Source organism: Canis lupus, chromosome 26, assembly GCF_048164855.1.
Source record: "Canis lupus baileyi chromosome 26, mCanLup2.hap1, whole genome shotgun sequence".
Lineage (NCBI taxonomy): Eukaryota > Metazoa > Chordata > Mammalia > Carnivora > Canidae > Canis > Canis lupus.
In genome coordinates, this window is record NC_132863.1 from 39,016,522 (window position 1) to 39,033,921 (window position 17,400).

General features: G+C 39.6%; 1 protein-coding gene across 6 annotated transcripts in view; it reads left to right on the forward strand.

Annotated features, from left to right (window-relative positions):
* PTPN1 (protein tyrosine phosphatase non-receptor type 1) overlaps positions 1–17,400 on the forward strand; it is an 80,262-nt gene that overhangs the window by 30,082 nt on the left and 32,780 nt on the right. For 3 of the 6 annotated variants that reach the window (XR_012018693.1, XM_072801422.1, XM_072801426.1), the window contains exon 2: positions 14,813–14,903. The exons of 1 other annotated variant lie outside the window; for it this stretch is intronic. Coding sequence is in view for 3 of the 5 variants with exons in the window: in XM_072801422.1 (XP_072657523.1) it covers positions 14,813–14,903 (91 nt within the window). In the remaining 2 variants the exon portion in view is untranslated. The remainder of the gene's footprint in view (positions 1–14,812; positions 14,904–17,400) is intronic. 2 more of the 6 variants (XM_072801423.1, XM_072801424.1) reach the window with 1 other exon arrangement.

Below are 17,400 nucleotides of genomic sequence, written 5' to 3' on the forward strand. Positions count from 1 at the left end.
AAGCAGCAGGTTTCTGAGGTGGCCGTGAGGAAGAATGCCATCTCTTCTGCACCCAGGCCTCCGTACCAGGCTTTCAGTGCCAGGATGGCCTGAGCAAGACAGCTTGGACATACTGTGTCTGATTTGTTTCTTGCCATTGACGCTGGTCATGGTCTGGTAGGAGAAGTGACTGGTCAGCAGGATCAGGAAGGTCTCTTTGGTCTGTACCAGACATGGCTGCTCTGCAGTTAGTTACTCCTGAATTTACTATTCCCATTTTTACTAGCTAACTTTGGTGCCATTCCCCTTTTCCTGTGGAATAGATTTTCCTTCTGATCAGTACTTCCTACAGTATTTGTTTGTGGCCACAGGTGGTCTTCCCCCACTAAGTGGGAACTCATTGAGAACGGGGACCATGACCTAACTACCTGCCTCATCAACACTTGGCACAACTTGAAATGCAAGGGCGAAAATTGGCTGCAAGTACAATGATACATTGTGGTTTTGATTCTGAAGGTCATTGTCAAAACTCGCCTTTGCATCTTGTGTAAGAATTTGCTTTAAGGAATATGTTTGGGAGGCAAAACCAGTTACCTTTAAGGAATATTACAATTCTGGCTTTTTAACCATCCTGTTCTCTAATGAATATATCTTAGGGAAATTTTATACTGTTCACTGTGAGTAATCTTGTGAAGATTGCTTTTCAGCACAGTAGGGAAACCAGACTTTCGACTAGTGATTTTTTTTTTCAGTTTATATATCACTGTTACATGAAAATGGCCCTAGATTTAGTGCTTCCTAAAGTTCTTTATCCTGATTTTTGCAAAATGTTTTATTTGGTTCTTAGGATTCGTTTTCCTGCTAGTCATTTAGTGAGCCTTGGGAGGAAGAATAGCTAATTACAATATCTTTAAAGGGTCTTACTCTCCAGTAGCTTCAGTTATTTATGTAGCAGTAGTGACCCGAGCTTGTATCTAACAGTATATGTATATGGATTTTGGTTCCTATATAGTTTTAGTTGTGGCATTGAGATATTGAGCATACCCTCTTGAGGAAGGATTCAGCATCCATCAGCCTTAAAAAGCTTCTAAAAATTGATCCTATGTTATTAGCCAAGGTTTACTGCCTCTTTACATTGTGTAGAGAATGTGCTCTTCATGTATTCAGCTCAAAGAAAGCAGAAGACCAAAAACCCAAGGCAGGAGTTGAGAGGAGGAAGGAATAGAGCCTGTAAGAAAATCTCCTCCTACTAAAATATGTTGACAAGGTGGGAGGATGTACTAATTTAATTTGTTGAGAAACTGCTACCTGGATATTATCTAAAAGTTGTTTTTTAATTAAATATACTTAATGAAGTGAAACTTGCTTTGTTCAAAGTTGGAAGTCAGCTGACACGGTGAACAGTGCTTTGCCTTTTTTTTTTTTTTTTTAACGGAACTGCTATGAACATGGTGAATAGAAATTAGTGTTTTTAATTCTTATATTTCAATACAAGTTTCTACATAGTAATACATACTAGATAAATATGGGAGGAGATTTTAGTATCAGAGCCATCCTGCCCATTCTCTCCTTACATAAGAATAAAGTAACAGTATTCATTTTAACTACAGAACTACTATTGTAGGCTTTAAAAATTCCCTATATTTTAATCTCTTATGTTCCTGTTGATTTTTAATTTGCCAAATAGTTGCAAAAAATGAGTAGGCTGCATCATCTTTAAAAAACAACTCTCCCTGATTATAATGGTTCATCTATCTTTGGAAAATAGTGATTTGTTCATTCTGACATCAGAATGATCAGATGCAGCTTTATTTTGTTACTATTTCAACCTGGAGGGAGGAAGAGCTCTCTGTAACAGACAGTTTGAACTCCTGTAATATACAAGCACAAAGATGGCACTGAGTGGGATGGGACTGACCTGGTAAACTGATGGAACCAGAAGCACAGTGTGAGGCTTAAAGGCTAATGATGAGCATAGCTGAAAATTGTAACTGGAAAACAAACTCCAGATAGATTAAAATTAAATGCTTTTTTAAAAAGTGGTATTACCATATTGAGGAAGAAAGACTTTCTACTGCTAGGAGCAGTAGAGGAAATTGCACAGGAAAAGGTCAATAGTTTGGAATGCATACAAATTTAAAACTACTTTTAAACTTTTGATTACACAGGCAATGCATGTTCCTTGTAGGAAATATTGGAAAGCAATAGAAAATAAAAAACCACTGATTACCTTGCCAACTAGCAGTAGCCACCCCATTGTTTATATATTGACGGTTTATGATCATCCTCCCACACTTAAATTTAATTTCCCATACATAAAAGTTTTAAAACGTACTAACAAAGAAATTGGATAAGTGGTTTCCAGCAGAGACAGAATCGGTGGTATTAAAATATGTAAAGAGAAAGAGGTTATATGAATAAGAAAGATACTAATATTCTCAAAGATTGGTAGGCAAAGGATAAGAAGAGATCACTGTGTGTACATCATCCAGTGGACACTCTGCGCCAAGTTAGGCTTCCTTATGAAAGCTGCACTTCCTGCGCACACGAAAATCTGTGGGAAGGGATAGACCTGTGACCTTGTTGTCTGTATGTTCTATTCCAGTATTCTGAAACATAATCAGGCTATAAGTTAAAATGTGTGGAAAACATTTTTCTTTAGTTAATTTTTAAAAAAGCAGGGTAGGAGAATGTATTTATGAATTTGAGATGAGCAAATATTTGTTAAACAAGACAACCCCAGAAAGCAAACCATAAAAAAGAAAAAATTGATAAATTGAGCTACATTGACATTAAGAACTTATGTTCATCAAAAGATACCATTAGGTTGTTTGCAGAAGTAGCCCTAGATTTCTCCTGACCCTCTGAGTGTGATTCTCCTAAAGAGGTAGAGAACCAGTTTTGAATTTGTGTTCGGCTATGTGATTTGCTTTGGCCTATGGAATATTGGTGATCATAACACAAGCAGTGGCCTGAAAAAGTACTTGCTTGCATACTGAGCCGTGCCCTTTCTTGCTAGTTTTGAGAATTCTACAATCACTACCCTGTTTACAAACCCAGGCTAACCTGTTGGTTGATGAAGGACATGTGGCTTAAAATGACTACCATCACCCTTGTCAGCAGCCAGCCACGCATCAGGTATGTGTGTGAGTGAGGCCATTGGGCCACCAGCTGACCATAAGTGCATATTCAAGCCCAGTCAACCACACATGGAACAGAGACAAGCCATCTCAGCTCAAATGGCCAACCTCAAGAATCATGAGCAAATAAGCAGTTGTTGTTAGCATTGTGTTTTGGGATGATTTTATATACAGCAAAAGCTAAATGATACAGAGGAAGATATTTGCTGTATATATGACCACCAAGAGACTTGTGCCCAGAGTATGTAAGGAACACTGCATATTATTACAAAAAAGTCAACCTTATAGAAAAAATGGACAAAGGCTATACATAGTATCATTCTAACTTTGACATTTCTGGAAAAGGCAAAACTACGGAGACACTGACAAGATTAGTGGTTGCCAGGGATTTGTGAGGAGAGAGACAGGGATGAATAGGTAGAGCACAAGGGATTTTAGGGCAGTGAGAATATTCTCTTTAATATTGTAATGGCGGATACATGTCATTATACATTTATCAAAATTCATAGAATTTACAAAACAGAGAGCCTTTTTCCAAAACTCTTCAAGGGTTCCTGTGGCCTGTAGCAGTGGTATCTTGTGCTAGTGTGGCTCCTTGTCCAGATGTCTTATGAGCAGGTGCATGTGACACATGCCACCAGTTAATAATTTTTCAATGATGATGTAATGAATTACTTTAAAATAACTAAATTAGAGTGGCTGTAAAGTCATTCCCATGATGTTACTTTCACTTGCTGCATTCAGCAAATGCTGGCTTGCTTTCTCTAGCAACCCTGAGTAACCTTGAGTATCCCATGAATTTATGGAGAAACCAAGCCATAGGCTATGAACTCACATGGGTTTTGTGTCTTGTAACTTCATGATAAGACTAGCTTGTCTTGGCGTGGCAATAGTAAGTGTACGCTAAACAGACGATTTTAGGTTTTGTCAAGAAGCCCTCTCTCACCAGATTGGCCTGAGGAGATTTTGCTGCTGAAACTCTATAAAGTTTTTAGGACCTTTGCTGATCATGTGGCAACATCCTAAACTAGGTGTATGTCTGTAAAGTTGCATCTCACTCATGGATTAGGGTCTAAAAAAGAAAAATGTGTTTAGGCCAGATTATCCTTAAACTGCCTGTTATGTCTGATGCATGTGGTTTTATGTATACAACCTGGTACTATTCTTAGGCAGTTTTGGTGTTGGTGCTGGAATCCTAAATTTAATCCACAGGAAGAAGCAAAAAGAAAGGTGCAGGTGCCCATAGAAGTTGGGGCTTTTGAACCACTCACTCTGCCTTTCCAAGAGTGATTAAGACCCTAACGGTGGGGTAGGGGTGGAGGTAGAATGTCCACTTGCTTGCGTGCCTTCATCTGTCTGTTTTATTGTTAATGCTGTGTAACCCTGATGAATAGTCGTGGATGTGTTTGTGAGAGTTACACGTGACAGCATCTAGCTCAGAATTTAGCATCTGGTCTGTCTTTCCAAGTGGAATGCAAGGTCTGTGGAGGCAGGACTTTTGTCTTTGTTGCTCATCTTCATATCCCTAGTGCATGCCATAGGGTCAGTCAGTGCTCAGTAGATACTTAGATGAGTTGAAGGGACTCATATATTGAATTTAAGCTTTGCTTCTTTAATCCATATACAGAGTTCTTTGGAAAGCCATATGGAATAGCTTGGTCACCTGCTTCTTCTCTTCCCCAGATTATCACTTTATTCTTGTGGCCTCACTGAAAAATTAATCACATTATAATGCTTTGAGGCATTGGTAATGTCTTTCTTCTTCGTCTCTGATCCCCTAAGTGGTGTATGCATAGAAAAGCAAATTACATCTAGAAAGTATTTAGAAAACATACTTGTTTGATGATAATAATACAAAAAAGCCTTGGTTAAGGCATCGGAATCTTGTACTGCCTCGCAATATTTAAGAAATTCTTAACCAAAGCTACTTTCATTTGGACATCGTGTTTTCCTCCCATTCACACTCCTAAATTATTTCCAGAAGTATCATATCAATTTTATAAGCATGGTTCTCAGTTATTTCAGAGGGAACATTGTGTGGGAATATCATGTGGGTTCTTAAGGGCCCTCCCTGTGACTGCTGAGCTTAGGGAAATTAACCGTGGAGGGAGGAAGCTGGTGGTTGGCAGTCTGGTTCTCTGTAAAGGAAGGTATAAGCCTTCCACTTTCATGTCTGCCAGCTACTTGTGTCCTTAGTCAACTGCACTGTCCTCCAGCAAAGTGCCAGAACCCCAGGGCCTGAAGTACTTAGCCAGTCCTTATGGAAAGCAGAAGGTCAACAAAACAGAAGTGAAAGTAGATTCCGTTTTTGAGACTGTTCTCTTACAGGAATGGCTTTGTGGTTCTCAGCATTTAAAAAGATACTGGTTCCAGTGTGTTTTATTGACATCAATTACTGTAAGTCTGATTCATTTTCTGCCTATTGATTTCTGCCCAAGGTGAAAGTCTTGACATTTAACAGAAAACATAAGTGATTAAAAAAAAAAAAAAACATATACTACTAAGGACTCTAAAAATAAGGTTTAATATCAGTGACACTTGAAAAAGCAGTTTTTATACCTCTTTGTTAATTGTTCTACTTTGTATACAAATAATTAAAGGTTGCAGTAGCTTACTATAATGAACGAAGAATGCTGTTTCCAAGGTAATTTTGTCTGCATCAAGGTTTTTCAGTAGTAGAAGACCATATCAATATGCTTTCACTAATCACAAAGTTTTCTTAAAGATAAGATCCTCCATTTCTAACTGAGTCCTATTACTGCAGCTGGAACATAATTTTCACTTCTGAAACTCCACAAGACCTTAGGGAATCAAAAAAAGCTGTTAACTATAAATACATAAAGTGGCTTTGTTCTTATAAATGATTTAGGGTCATCATCAATGACAGTGGGCCCTTTCTATATTGTAAAGAGTTTTTTTACTTTAAATGGCTGTGTAACCATAGAGTTCTTAAAAATTGGTAATGTTAAAGCTCTGTTAAGCTTCCAAAAGGTACTGTAATTTGTTTTGGAGAATCTTTTTTATTTTTTTTAAGATTTTATTTATTTATTCATGAGAGACACAGAGTGAGAGAGAGAGAGGCAGAGACACAGGCAGAGGGAGAAGCAGGCTCCATGCAGGGAGCCCGATGTGGGACTCGATCCTGAGTCTCCAGGATCATGCCCTGTGCTGAAGGTGGCACTGAACCGCTGAGCCACCCGGGCTGCCCTTTGGAGATTCTTTATCCTTAATATTTTGCAGCTTAACCCTTACCTTGATGTGTCTGGGTACTGACTTATTTGAGTATGTGTCGTGGCCTCTCTTCTCTGTGTCCTATTCCTCATGCTCTATTCATCCAGTCTAACTTTCAGTTTACTCCTCCCTTGACGGTGTTCAATCTAGCATTTATCCTGTTGAGGTTTTATGTTTTTTGTTTTTAAATTTCATTTCTAAGATTTCTCACTTGTTCTTTCCTATCTACTTATTCTGGTTTCATTTCTCACTGTTCTTATTCACACCATCTTTTTTTAAAATGTTGCCTTCATTTATCCCTGATCTTGAATATATTTATCTTGAAAGTGCCTGACAGGGTATATAATACATTTCACGTGTAATGGATTTTTTCCCTAGTTGGCTATCTTTTTCAGAACTAGTCATCTGCTCTGTTTTTGATACTGTGTTTACAGGCCATTTTGAGTGGGAGGGCTTTTGTTTCCTTTGCATTCATTCTCATTCTGGTTTTGAGCCTAGCTATGCCTTTGTGCTTTTCTCTACATTTAATTGGCCATTGTTCTTGTGTTCCAAGCAGAGAGTGTACATCAAAGCGTGGAATCGGTTCCACCCGTCTCCACCAGATGTTCCCTTTGCCAATTTCATGAAGGGCATCCATATCCCCACCCCAATCCCTCCTCCTCCCACGCGTGGGGAATATGTAAAGCAATTTGATTATGCTTTTTTCCATGTCATTTCCCACATGGACATACTTGTTCTGTTAGTGATTTGTAATTCCTTTATCTTAACCTCACCGCAGACCAGTATACAAGAAGATCCAACACTTTCTCAGATTCTGGCAGAGACGATGATTGTATAGCCTGCTGCCTTTTAAATGCTGATCGGTTTTCCCTCTTTTCCCTGTCTTTCAGTCACCATAGAAGATTCTTAGGTGCTTCGGATTTTTTTCAGCCTCTCTTTTTATTCAATACACAGTCATTTTAAAACTTAAACCGAAACAGGCTTAATTTGATTAAATTTTAAGCTCTTTTATTATCACAACATTGTAGATCATTTTAAAATAACATGAATATATTATTTCTTGCTAGTTGATTATATAAAGGTATGTGTATAAAAAAATATTTTCCTACAGTTTTTATAGTAAGTTATATTCTACTTATTTCTGTATATAAAGGACACAGTATTGCTTTCAGCTTTTAAAGGCTTTTAAACCTCTGACTTGGATGATTTTTATATTTTATATTTCTTAGAGTATATTTCTTATACTTAGAGTATATACAGACATACAATACTTTGTTATACAGAAATTTTGTGTTCACCTTTATAAGGAGATTTATGATTAACAAAATTTGGTCTACATGTTACTTTGAAGATCTGGTCTTTAGAATTTTAGGCTAGCACCCCCCTCCCCTGCATGTATGTGTGTGTGTGTGTGTGTGTGTGTGTGTGTGTGTGTATCCATCCCCGTTCAGCTGGCAACTGCCCTGAGAGTTCCAGGAAATGTACACCCTTCTATGCTCACTTACTGCATTTTAAATTACTGCCTTTACTGTACTTCAGCACTTCCCTTCAGTCTAGCTTGCTGTGTCCATTTCTGAGAGCCAGGACCTCCATAAAGTACTAGGTAACAGCTTGAATAATCAAATTAGGTCACCATTTGTAGAACAGGGTTGGAAAGAGTATAGATGTTGAAGGTGCAAAGGGACTTTGTAGTTCACCTCAATCCTGGCAAATGCAGAGTACCCTTGGAGTTTTTTCTCCCTTTAGACTTTTTAAAACAAACCACTGTTGGAACCATTAGAAAATAACCCTTCTGCTTTGAATCCATGTATTAGTAACTATTTTGGTAACTATCTTGTCATGAGACCCTCTTTGAGACCCTCATGAGACCCTCTTCTCACGAAATGGAGTGTTTGGTATATAGAGGTAAGGACCCTGACTTTGGGGAGCCTTTGGGACCATCCATTAATTCATCACCAGAGTCTGGCTGTGTCCTCTGGGCCTGTGCCTGGGCCTGTGCTAGGAGAGGTGGAGAGGCGAGGACCCAGGCACTTCTGTTAGACTCCCAGCTGCTGACGGCTGCCATGCTGTCTACCTTGGCACGTGTCCAACAGTTAAAAAGTGACTAATGCATTTTACCACGGAGTCAATAAGGGACATTCACCTCATTGTGGAACTGAAGAGAAAGGGTGTGAAAACCAAAATTGCTATACTTAACGATGTGCTTACTATAAACAAAATATTTCTGCATGGCTGGACTGGCTTTTATGCCTGTGCGTGTTTAAAACAAACAAACAAAAAAATAGAAATCTCAAATAAAAAATAAGTTTTTTTCCCACCCAGTTTTTACTGGGAACCCCAGACCCAAGTTTTACTTTGCCTACTTGGATTTGGAAGGTATTTGAATAATGGATAATGAGTTTTCCTGAATGTGTACAGAAATGAATTCACTCTGGGCCCTAATTCATTCTGGTACCGGAGCTTTTTCTAAGTATGATACCCCTTTGTATTCACTGGGAAGAGTTAACTGTTACCTTTTTAAATGAGTGGAGCAGGATAGGGGTGGTTAAGCATTCTACTCTTCATTTTGGCTGAGGTCCAGGTCTCAGGGTCTTGAGATGAAGCCCCGTGGGCCCTGCGCTCAGTAGTGAGTCTCTTTCTCTCCCTCTCCCTCTGCCCCTAGCCTAGCTCAAGAGTGTATGCATCCTTGCACTCTCTCACTCAGTTTCTCTCTTTCTCAAATAAATAAATGAAATCCTTAAAAAAAAAAAAAGGTGGGGCAGGATGGGAATCAAGAACCAGCTTTAGAAATTATTTAGGTAGTGTTATTACCTGTAATGTTATTTAAGTCCTATTTGCTTCCTTGCCTCTTTCAAAATTACCAGTTCAGATGTTTTATTTATGATTTATCAAGCATTGGTAGCACAACTTTCCAGCCCAGTTAAGTCATAATTTTAGAAAACTGTAATTTTTTCTCTCATAACAATAGTTCGCTCTAGAGATAATTCAGCTCATTTGAGTGGCCAGTGCCATATAATATGATACACTATAATTTCAGTCATTTACTTGTAAGCTTTGATCAAACTGAGCCCCTTTCAGTAGCACATTATCACTTTAGCACTAAGACATCTAGTCCACGTGCTTTTATTCTGTCACATTTCTGAAATCTACACACACACAAAAATAGGAAGTAGGCTCTTAAAAAGCCAGTAAAGAACTGGCTAAGAGAAGGACCAGGTAGGTAAAAAAAAAAAAAATCTATTGCACCTTGGTATATTTCATTTCTTACCAGTATAATTTTTCATTTAATGAGATTCTATCCACAAAATGCTGAGGTACACTTTGATCTGGGCATGTTGGTGTCTCTTTAAGGGATGCTTTTGGGAACTTGTATCATGGCAAGTTCATCATTTCCTTTTTGTCTTGGCTCCCAGATTTACCCTGCATTCATCTTCTCATCATTACCTTTAAGGCTATTTTATTTTATTTATTATTATTTGTTTTACTTTCTCTGCATGGAAATTCTACACACCTGTTAGATTATTTCATCTTGATTGGCATAATAAATGATCTAGGGGGGCAGCCTGGGTGGCTCAGGGGTTTAGCACCGCCTTCAGCCCAGGGTGTGATCCTGGAGACCCCGGGATCGAGTCCCACGTCAGGCTCCCTGCATGGAGCCTGCTTCTCCCTCTGCCTGTGTCTCTGCCTCTCTCTCTCTTTCTCTCGGTCTTTCATGAATTAAAAATAAAATAAAATAAATGATCTAGGGATATTTTATGCTGGTGATAGAAGTCTCCTTAAACTTGCTCATTAGTCAGTAATCTGCTTTTTCTACAGCTTTTGGAAAGTTAGCTTACCTTTGTTACAGTCTCATCATGTAGAGATTTTGTTTTGTTTTGCTGTAATTCTGTAAAGGTTTTTGATCTAGTACATTTTACTTCCAAACTACTGTTAGTATGTTAGTTTCCTTTAACTTTAAAGGTACTGTATCACTCCTCCAGTTCAAGACTGTAAACCTGGCACTTTATTTTACTAAATGAAATAAAAATACTTGTATTCAGAGCATGCCTATATTTCCCCCTGCTACTGTAATGTAGAGAAACATTTAAATGTATAGTTTATTACTTGTAGGTTAAAGTTGGTTAGAAAAGCTTATTGCACTTTAGAGCCTGTGCATTTTACTGAGTTTAGCTTAGTTTAAAAATCAATTTTTAAAAAGTATTTTGTGAATACCACTTTTTCCTCATTATCTTTACTAACAGACATCTCCAAATTTTATTTTCTTTCCCTTTCTCTTTTTGGCGGGGGCCAGGAGCACAACAAATAAAGTACATATTAATATAATCCTTTGGCTGAATAAAGTCAATTGCCCACAGTTACTGATACTTTGGACCTTATTTCCCCAGAGTGAATATTTGTTGGTTCAGTGGTTTAACCATATCAATGATTTCTTCGGTCTCTATTCAGTCACACCAGCTGGATTGACCAGACTGTTTTACCTCCCAAGGCAGAATTCGTACTTGTTGCTAAGTGCTTTCAATCAAATAGAAGACTTAGATTTTATTCCTTCAAGTTATTTTTCTGTGTTGTATAACATTTCCCTGAAAGCTTAATCTCATCACAGATGATGTGATGAGTGTGTTATGCTGGATTTTTTTTTTTTTTTTTTTTTTTTTGCTTAGATCAGTTTATAAGCATGCTTTTGTTTTACTTAAGGGCTTTTTTTTTTTTCTTTTTTCTTAAGGATTTTATTTATTTATTCAACAGAGAAAGAGAGAGAGCACAAGCAGAGGAGTGGCAGAGGGAGAGGGAGAAGCAGGCTCCCCCAGAGCTGGGAGCCCGGGGCGGGACTCAATCCCAGGACCCTGGAATCATGACCTGAGCCAAAGGCAGACGCTTAACCAACTGAGCTACAGGTGCCCCTGGGTAAACATGCTTTTAAATTATTAGCTCATCTCTAGTGTTAGTCCAAAAGACCTCCCTACTGTTTTGCCATTTTTAAGTAATTAGACTAGCAGAATGTGGCAATTCTAAAAAATTCACGTCGAATCTGCACATGGTTTGAGAAGTGAAAGAGGACTGTGATAGTTTGATGATACAAGCCAGAGGCTGTGCTCTCCACACCTCAGACTTTTGCCACAGCCTCTCTGGCCATAGCCATTTTCAACTCTTTGAGCTGCTGATTCTTGCTTGTACAGATCTCTATATTTCTAAGGAGAATGTTTATTTTCTGATTATTAATTTGAACCTTTACACGGGTGGAGGATTTCATTTTCTTGAACAGCCTTCCTTTGCTTGCATTTTCCCTGTTCTCCCAGTCTGTTACACCTTTTGGTTAAAACAATATCCACCATTTACATTGTTTCCCTGTGCACATAGTCACAGATGGGAGTCCTACCATAGTTTCCTTTTTAAAGTTTTCCCATAGTTAATAATCGCCTTGTATACTTTGATTTGCAAAGGCTTCTTTCTGCCTGTTGCTACCTCATCTCATACCTCCTAGAGCCTCTCAGACAGGTTTCCACAAGGTCAGTCAGCACTGGCCAGTAGGAATACAGTGCACCCTGCCTACTTTCACCTTTCCTAGCGGCCACAGGAAAAAAGGTAAAAAGAAGCAGATGAGATTAATAGTAGTGTATTCACTCCAATATGTTCAAAATATTATTTCAGCATTACTGAAACATTACTGAAACATTACTGAAAATGTTTGAGATATTTTACTTTGCTTTTTTAGTACTGTAATCAGAATCTGATGGGCAGTTCTACACTCTTTTCAGACTGGCCACCTCTCATGTGCTCTCAGTAGCTGCATATGGGTAATGGCTGCTGTATTGGAGCAATTTCAGGTGATTTCTCGGTTTCAGTTTTTGTTTTAGAGGCATCGTCTGTTCTAAAGACCTCTCTTCTCCTTTTTTCTGGCTTGCTTGGTCTGTAGGCCTGGCAGAGGCAGCTTTCATCCTTGAAACTTCCTCTATTTTTCTTGATTGGATTCCCCATTTCTGGGATTTCAGGTCTTCTCATTTCCTTCTGGTGGTTTCTTTCAGTCACAGTGGGTATGGTGGACAAAGGCATGTCACTGGCACATCTGTCTCTTGAGTCATACTGCTCCAGTCTGGCCTGCTTGCTCCTAGATCTGGGCATCTGGGAGCTCCTCCCTCCACAGTTTGAGTGGAAGTTTCCTTTGGTCTTGTGTCAGATGTTTTTTTCCTTACTATAGCTTATATTTTTCTCTTTCTTGGTTTATTTCTTCCCTTGGGTAGAAGACAGGCTCAGTGGATTGCTGAGGATGGGAATTTAGGTATGGTAAAGTGTTGAGTTCTTGCCTCTCTGCAGTGTTAATTCATTGCCCCTTCTCACTTGCTGATAATTGGGTTGGATATAGAATTCTAGGTTGGAGATCATTTTGCTTCAGGTTCTAAAAGCATTGCTCCATTGCTGTCTACCTTTCAATGTTCTCACAGAGTCTGAGGCCATTTTAATGACCTTATCCTTTGAATGTGAACTATATTCTTTCTAGGAACTTAAAGGATTTTTTTCTTTCTTTTCTTTTTTAAAAAGATTTATTTATTTTAGAGAGCAAGAGTGCATGGTAGGGAGGGGCAGAGAGAAAGAGAAAATCTTTAACAGACTCCTTGCTGAGCATGGAGCCCAATGAAGGGTTCAGTCCCAGGACCCTGAGATCATGACCTGAACCAAAACCAAGAAGCCTAGCACTCAACCAACTGAGCCACCCAGGTGCCCCCAGAATATTTTCTTTGAAGGATTCTGGAATCACATACCAATATGCCTTAGTATAGGTCTGTTTTTATCATTAGGATGAGCATTTGATGGGTCTGGAAGATTTTCTTAATTTTTTTTTTTTTAATGTTTTCTTTCCCTTTTTTTTTTTTTTTTTTTTGCCTAATTTTCTATTGTGGCTTTTTGGGGATGGAAGTGCTTTACTTTCTGGGAGGATTTCTTCTACCTTTACCTAACATCTTGTTCTTAATTCATGGATACAGTATCTTTTCTTATCTGAGTATATTAATGATATATTTTTTAAGACTTTCTTTTCTCTGTAGTTTATTTCTTCCAAGGAGCTTTAGTCCTATTTTGTTTTTCTTGTAAATCTTTTTATAAATTAGAGGCTTTCAAAAAAAAAAAAATTAGAGGGTTTCTTCTCACATCTTAGCATCAGTGGTTGTCCATATGTGATGAAGAGTTGGGGCTCACAAGGCAGATTGAAAGCTCTGAGAAGGTGGAAGGGGCTCATCAGCTCAACAGCACTAGCTAGGCTGTTCCTTGCACACCCTGATGTGTGTTTCTGGGCTTTCCTCTTATCTGCTCAGATCACACAGAAAGCACTCTCCTCCTGATTTACATTGTCCAGAGTTCTGTGGTGTGGGGTGGCAGTCACCTAGCAGCACCCAGCAGCATGGAAGGGGGGGGGGGGGGCGATGGGGAGACCTGTTTCTTCACAGATAGTTCCAGCCCTGCCCCTTGCAATGAATCCCACTGTTCCCTCCAAAAACAGTACTTCCTGAGCCTCCGTAGAATTCTATGGTGGAAATCAGATGGTTCTCAGCTTTCCCCACTGTTGGCTTGTAATTGAGCCTTCTCAAACCTGCCAACTACTAATAAGATTTCCAGCTTCCAAAATTTCTGTTGCTGCTGTCTTCTCCTGTTCTGCCCTCTCCTGTGAGTTTGTCTTTTTCTTTTAAATGTAGTTTAAAAAATACCAAAGTTTACTATTGTAATCATTTTTAGATATATAGCTTAGTGGCAGTACATATATTTACATTGTTGTATGGATTTATCTTTTAATAATTAGAAAATTAGAAAGAAAATATTTTTAAATGGGATTATCATGGGGTTTTAGAAGAGCAAAATTAGATGCATGCGATCAGTCTAGCAGGAGGCATAGTTTGGGTCTTCTGTTCCCAGGTGCTTCCTCTTTCTGACAGTTTGGTGTAATGGGATTCGTCTACCATCTCCTTGGAAAGCAGCTGAGTAATTCTTGGCATAAAAGAGCATTTTATCTGCTCTCAATAACTGTAGCTTTGTCCAGGGTTACAGATGGAGCTCCCAGGCGTGATGTTCAAGGCTCTCCGAGATCTTGCCTGCCCACCTGTGTGCTCCAGCTGCCTGTCTTTGCTCCTGGCAGCCCACTCACTGTCCTGCCTTTGCTGTGCTGGGTATTCCCGGAAGAGCCCCCCACCCCTTTCCATCTCCCAGTTTCAGCCCCATGCCTTCCTTCCACTGCAGGCATGTGGTGGTTCATCATCTGGTTTCCCTTCATGACCTTGCACATGCCTCTGAGTTATCACCTTGGATTCCCCACACTGCCTCGCTCTGTTTGATGTGTGTTTCTGTCCCAAGTCTTCTCAGTGCCTGCAATATAGTCCATGGTGCATACTTAAATGTCTGGATGGATTCCTGGTGCCAGAGAGTTCAAAAGAGAACTCTTTATCCTTTTTTTTTTTTTTTTTTTTTTTTTTTGGTAGGACATCCGACATGAAGCCAGTGACTTTCCGTGTAGAGTGGCCAAGCTCCCTAAGAACAAAAACCGAAACAGGTACAGAGATGTCAGTCCCTGTAAGTATTCACATCACCGTTACCAGTCTCACTGTTTCTGTCGGGTGCTCAGCCGCAGCCTTCTCCGCCAGCACCCCTTGAGCCCGTGGGCTTTACTAATAAATCGATAGCAGTACAGGTTTATGACTTGGTGGTTTCCTATAATAAAGGCATCAGAGACGGAGAGGAATGGTTCGTTTTTTCCATGATTGTAGAAGGAATGAGGTTTCAGTTTCTGGAAAATTCAGCTAAGTTCAAAGCACTTTTTTTAGTTTTGACTATTTTTATGATGAATCATTTTCCTACCAGCTGAAGCAGAGTATAGTAGGCATAATATAACCTTTTCTGGATGACTCAGCAACAGTATTATTAGACCCTGAGCATCGTATTGAACTGTAATGATGCCCTGCACAGCCATTAAAGAGTAGGAGTGGTGTCCCCCCACACACACACACTAAAGACAGCTCTGCTTGTTCCACCCCCACCCACCCTACCCTCCACTGCCATCCTCATTCTTCTAGCTGTTTCTTGCCGTTATCTTTCACTGTGCCTTCTGGCCTCTGACCGCCTCCTCTGCCTTTTGAGTAATTGGCTCTGAATCTGCTGAAATCTCAAAAGTCAAGAACTAAACATGTTAGAATTTATGTAAAGCAAGAAAAACTGGAGCCAAGTAAAGAGCATGAACTTTGCCATCTCCTCTAGGCCATGGAGAACCGAGGCCACGGAGGACCTTTTAAATCCCCTCCCAGGGGGCAGCCCGGGTGGCTCAGCGGTTTAATGCTGCCTTCAGCCCAGGGCGTGATCCTGGAGACCTGGGATTGAATCCCACGTCAGGCTTTCTGCATGGAGCCTGCTTCTTCCTCTGCCTGTGTCTCTGCCTCTCTCTCTCTCTGTGTCCATGAATAAATAAATAAAATCTTTTAAAAAAATAAAAATCACCTCCCAGGATGTTAGACCCTGTCCATCAGAGAGGACTGTAGCTGCCAGCATCTCCCGTGGCAGTGCCTTCCATCTGCCAGGAACATAGAAGTCTCCATCAGTTCTCCCTTGCGCAGGCCCTTCCTGCATGCCTAAGTCACACCACTCCTGCGGGTGCTAGCATTTGGTGCTGTCCGCAGGAGAGTCGCCATGCAGATCTCAGGATTGTGTGAAGATGAAATAAAATAACATAAGCCACTTAGCTTAGTATCTTGCTCATAAATATTCACTGTGGTTGAGATTAACCAACAGTGGCTGTTAACTAAAGGCGTACACCAGACACATCTGAAGTGTAGTGCTAGGCCATCAAGTGGCACATTATTGCACCCCAGCACACTTGATTTAGCATGTCTAGGTTGTGGCACCTGGTAGGTTTTATCAATAAAACAAAGCTTTCCTCAGGTGATTCTGTTGTGAGGTCCTGGCCAGCTACTCTGAGCTTCAATGAACAGTCACTGTTGGCATCTTTCATGCAGAGCCAGGAGAGACCCCCTTGCCATCCTTCCTCTGCACTAGTCAGTAATGTCTTAATACATCCTTTTCTACAGTTTTCATCAGTGCTCATCTAAATGTTTTTATGAGCCAGTTTTCCAGAGGAAATAAAGCATTTAAAATACTCTTCCAGGAAACAGTTCCCAAACTTTTTCACCCCTAATCTCACTTCTGTTTCTCTTGTTTTCCCCCAACTCCACTGTCCAGCAACAGAGAATTTGCTCTTAGGGTCACAGGGAACATGGGGAGAATGATTGAAGGTAGAAAGTGATTTTGTTGTCTGTCTTCCATTTGGCAAATGAGAAGCCCAGGGCTCAGAATTGCTTGTCCAAGGTCACCCATCTTGAACCCTGTTCAGGTGCTGTTTGAACCCATTCATGTAACCCATCAACGGGTTATATGGTCTCATCATCTTTTTTGAGATCTTTAATGTCTACTACTTAAATATTACCCAAGTATTTGAATTTGTATTAATCCTCTGAGATGAGAAACATTATTCCAAATGGTGACGAATTTTTAAAAACATTTCCTTGGAATCCTTTAGAACAAAAGGCCCCAAACCATGTGTCCCCCTTAACTTCTTTCCCATTGGGCTCAAGAAGAGAAGATAGTATTTATGAATGGTCACCTGGGTTCATCATTCCTTGCATTGTACCAGAAATAAAAATACCCACCTGTTCTTGTTTGCTACATGAGCAGAGTAAGGAAAGTGGCCCCCAGGGAACCACTGCTTTTGTGACCAAGTCATGGTGAAAAGAAAAAAAAAAAGTGGCTATGCTTTTCAGTAACCTGGTGCAGACCTTCCAAATGAGAGTTATATTTTTAAAACTTCTGAAAGTTACGTTTAGTGTACTTCCAGTATTTTGGATTCAGAGTTAATTTTTTCCAGTTAAGTATCTTTTAAATGTCTTATATCATGACAGTTTCTGAATTCGAAATATTAGAATTCAATTCTAGTTGAATTTAATTCATAGAATCATTTAAGTGTTTTACACTCAAAACTTAAAAAGAAACCAAAAAACTGACATAAAGGAATTCAAGGTATCCC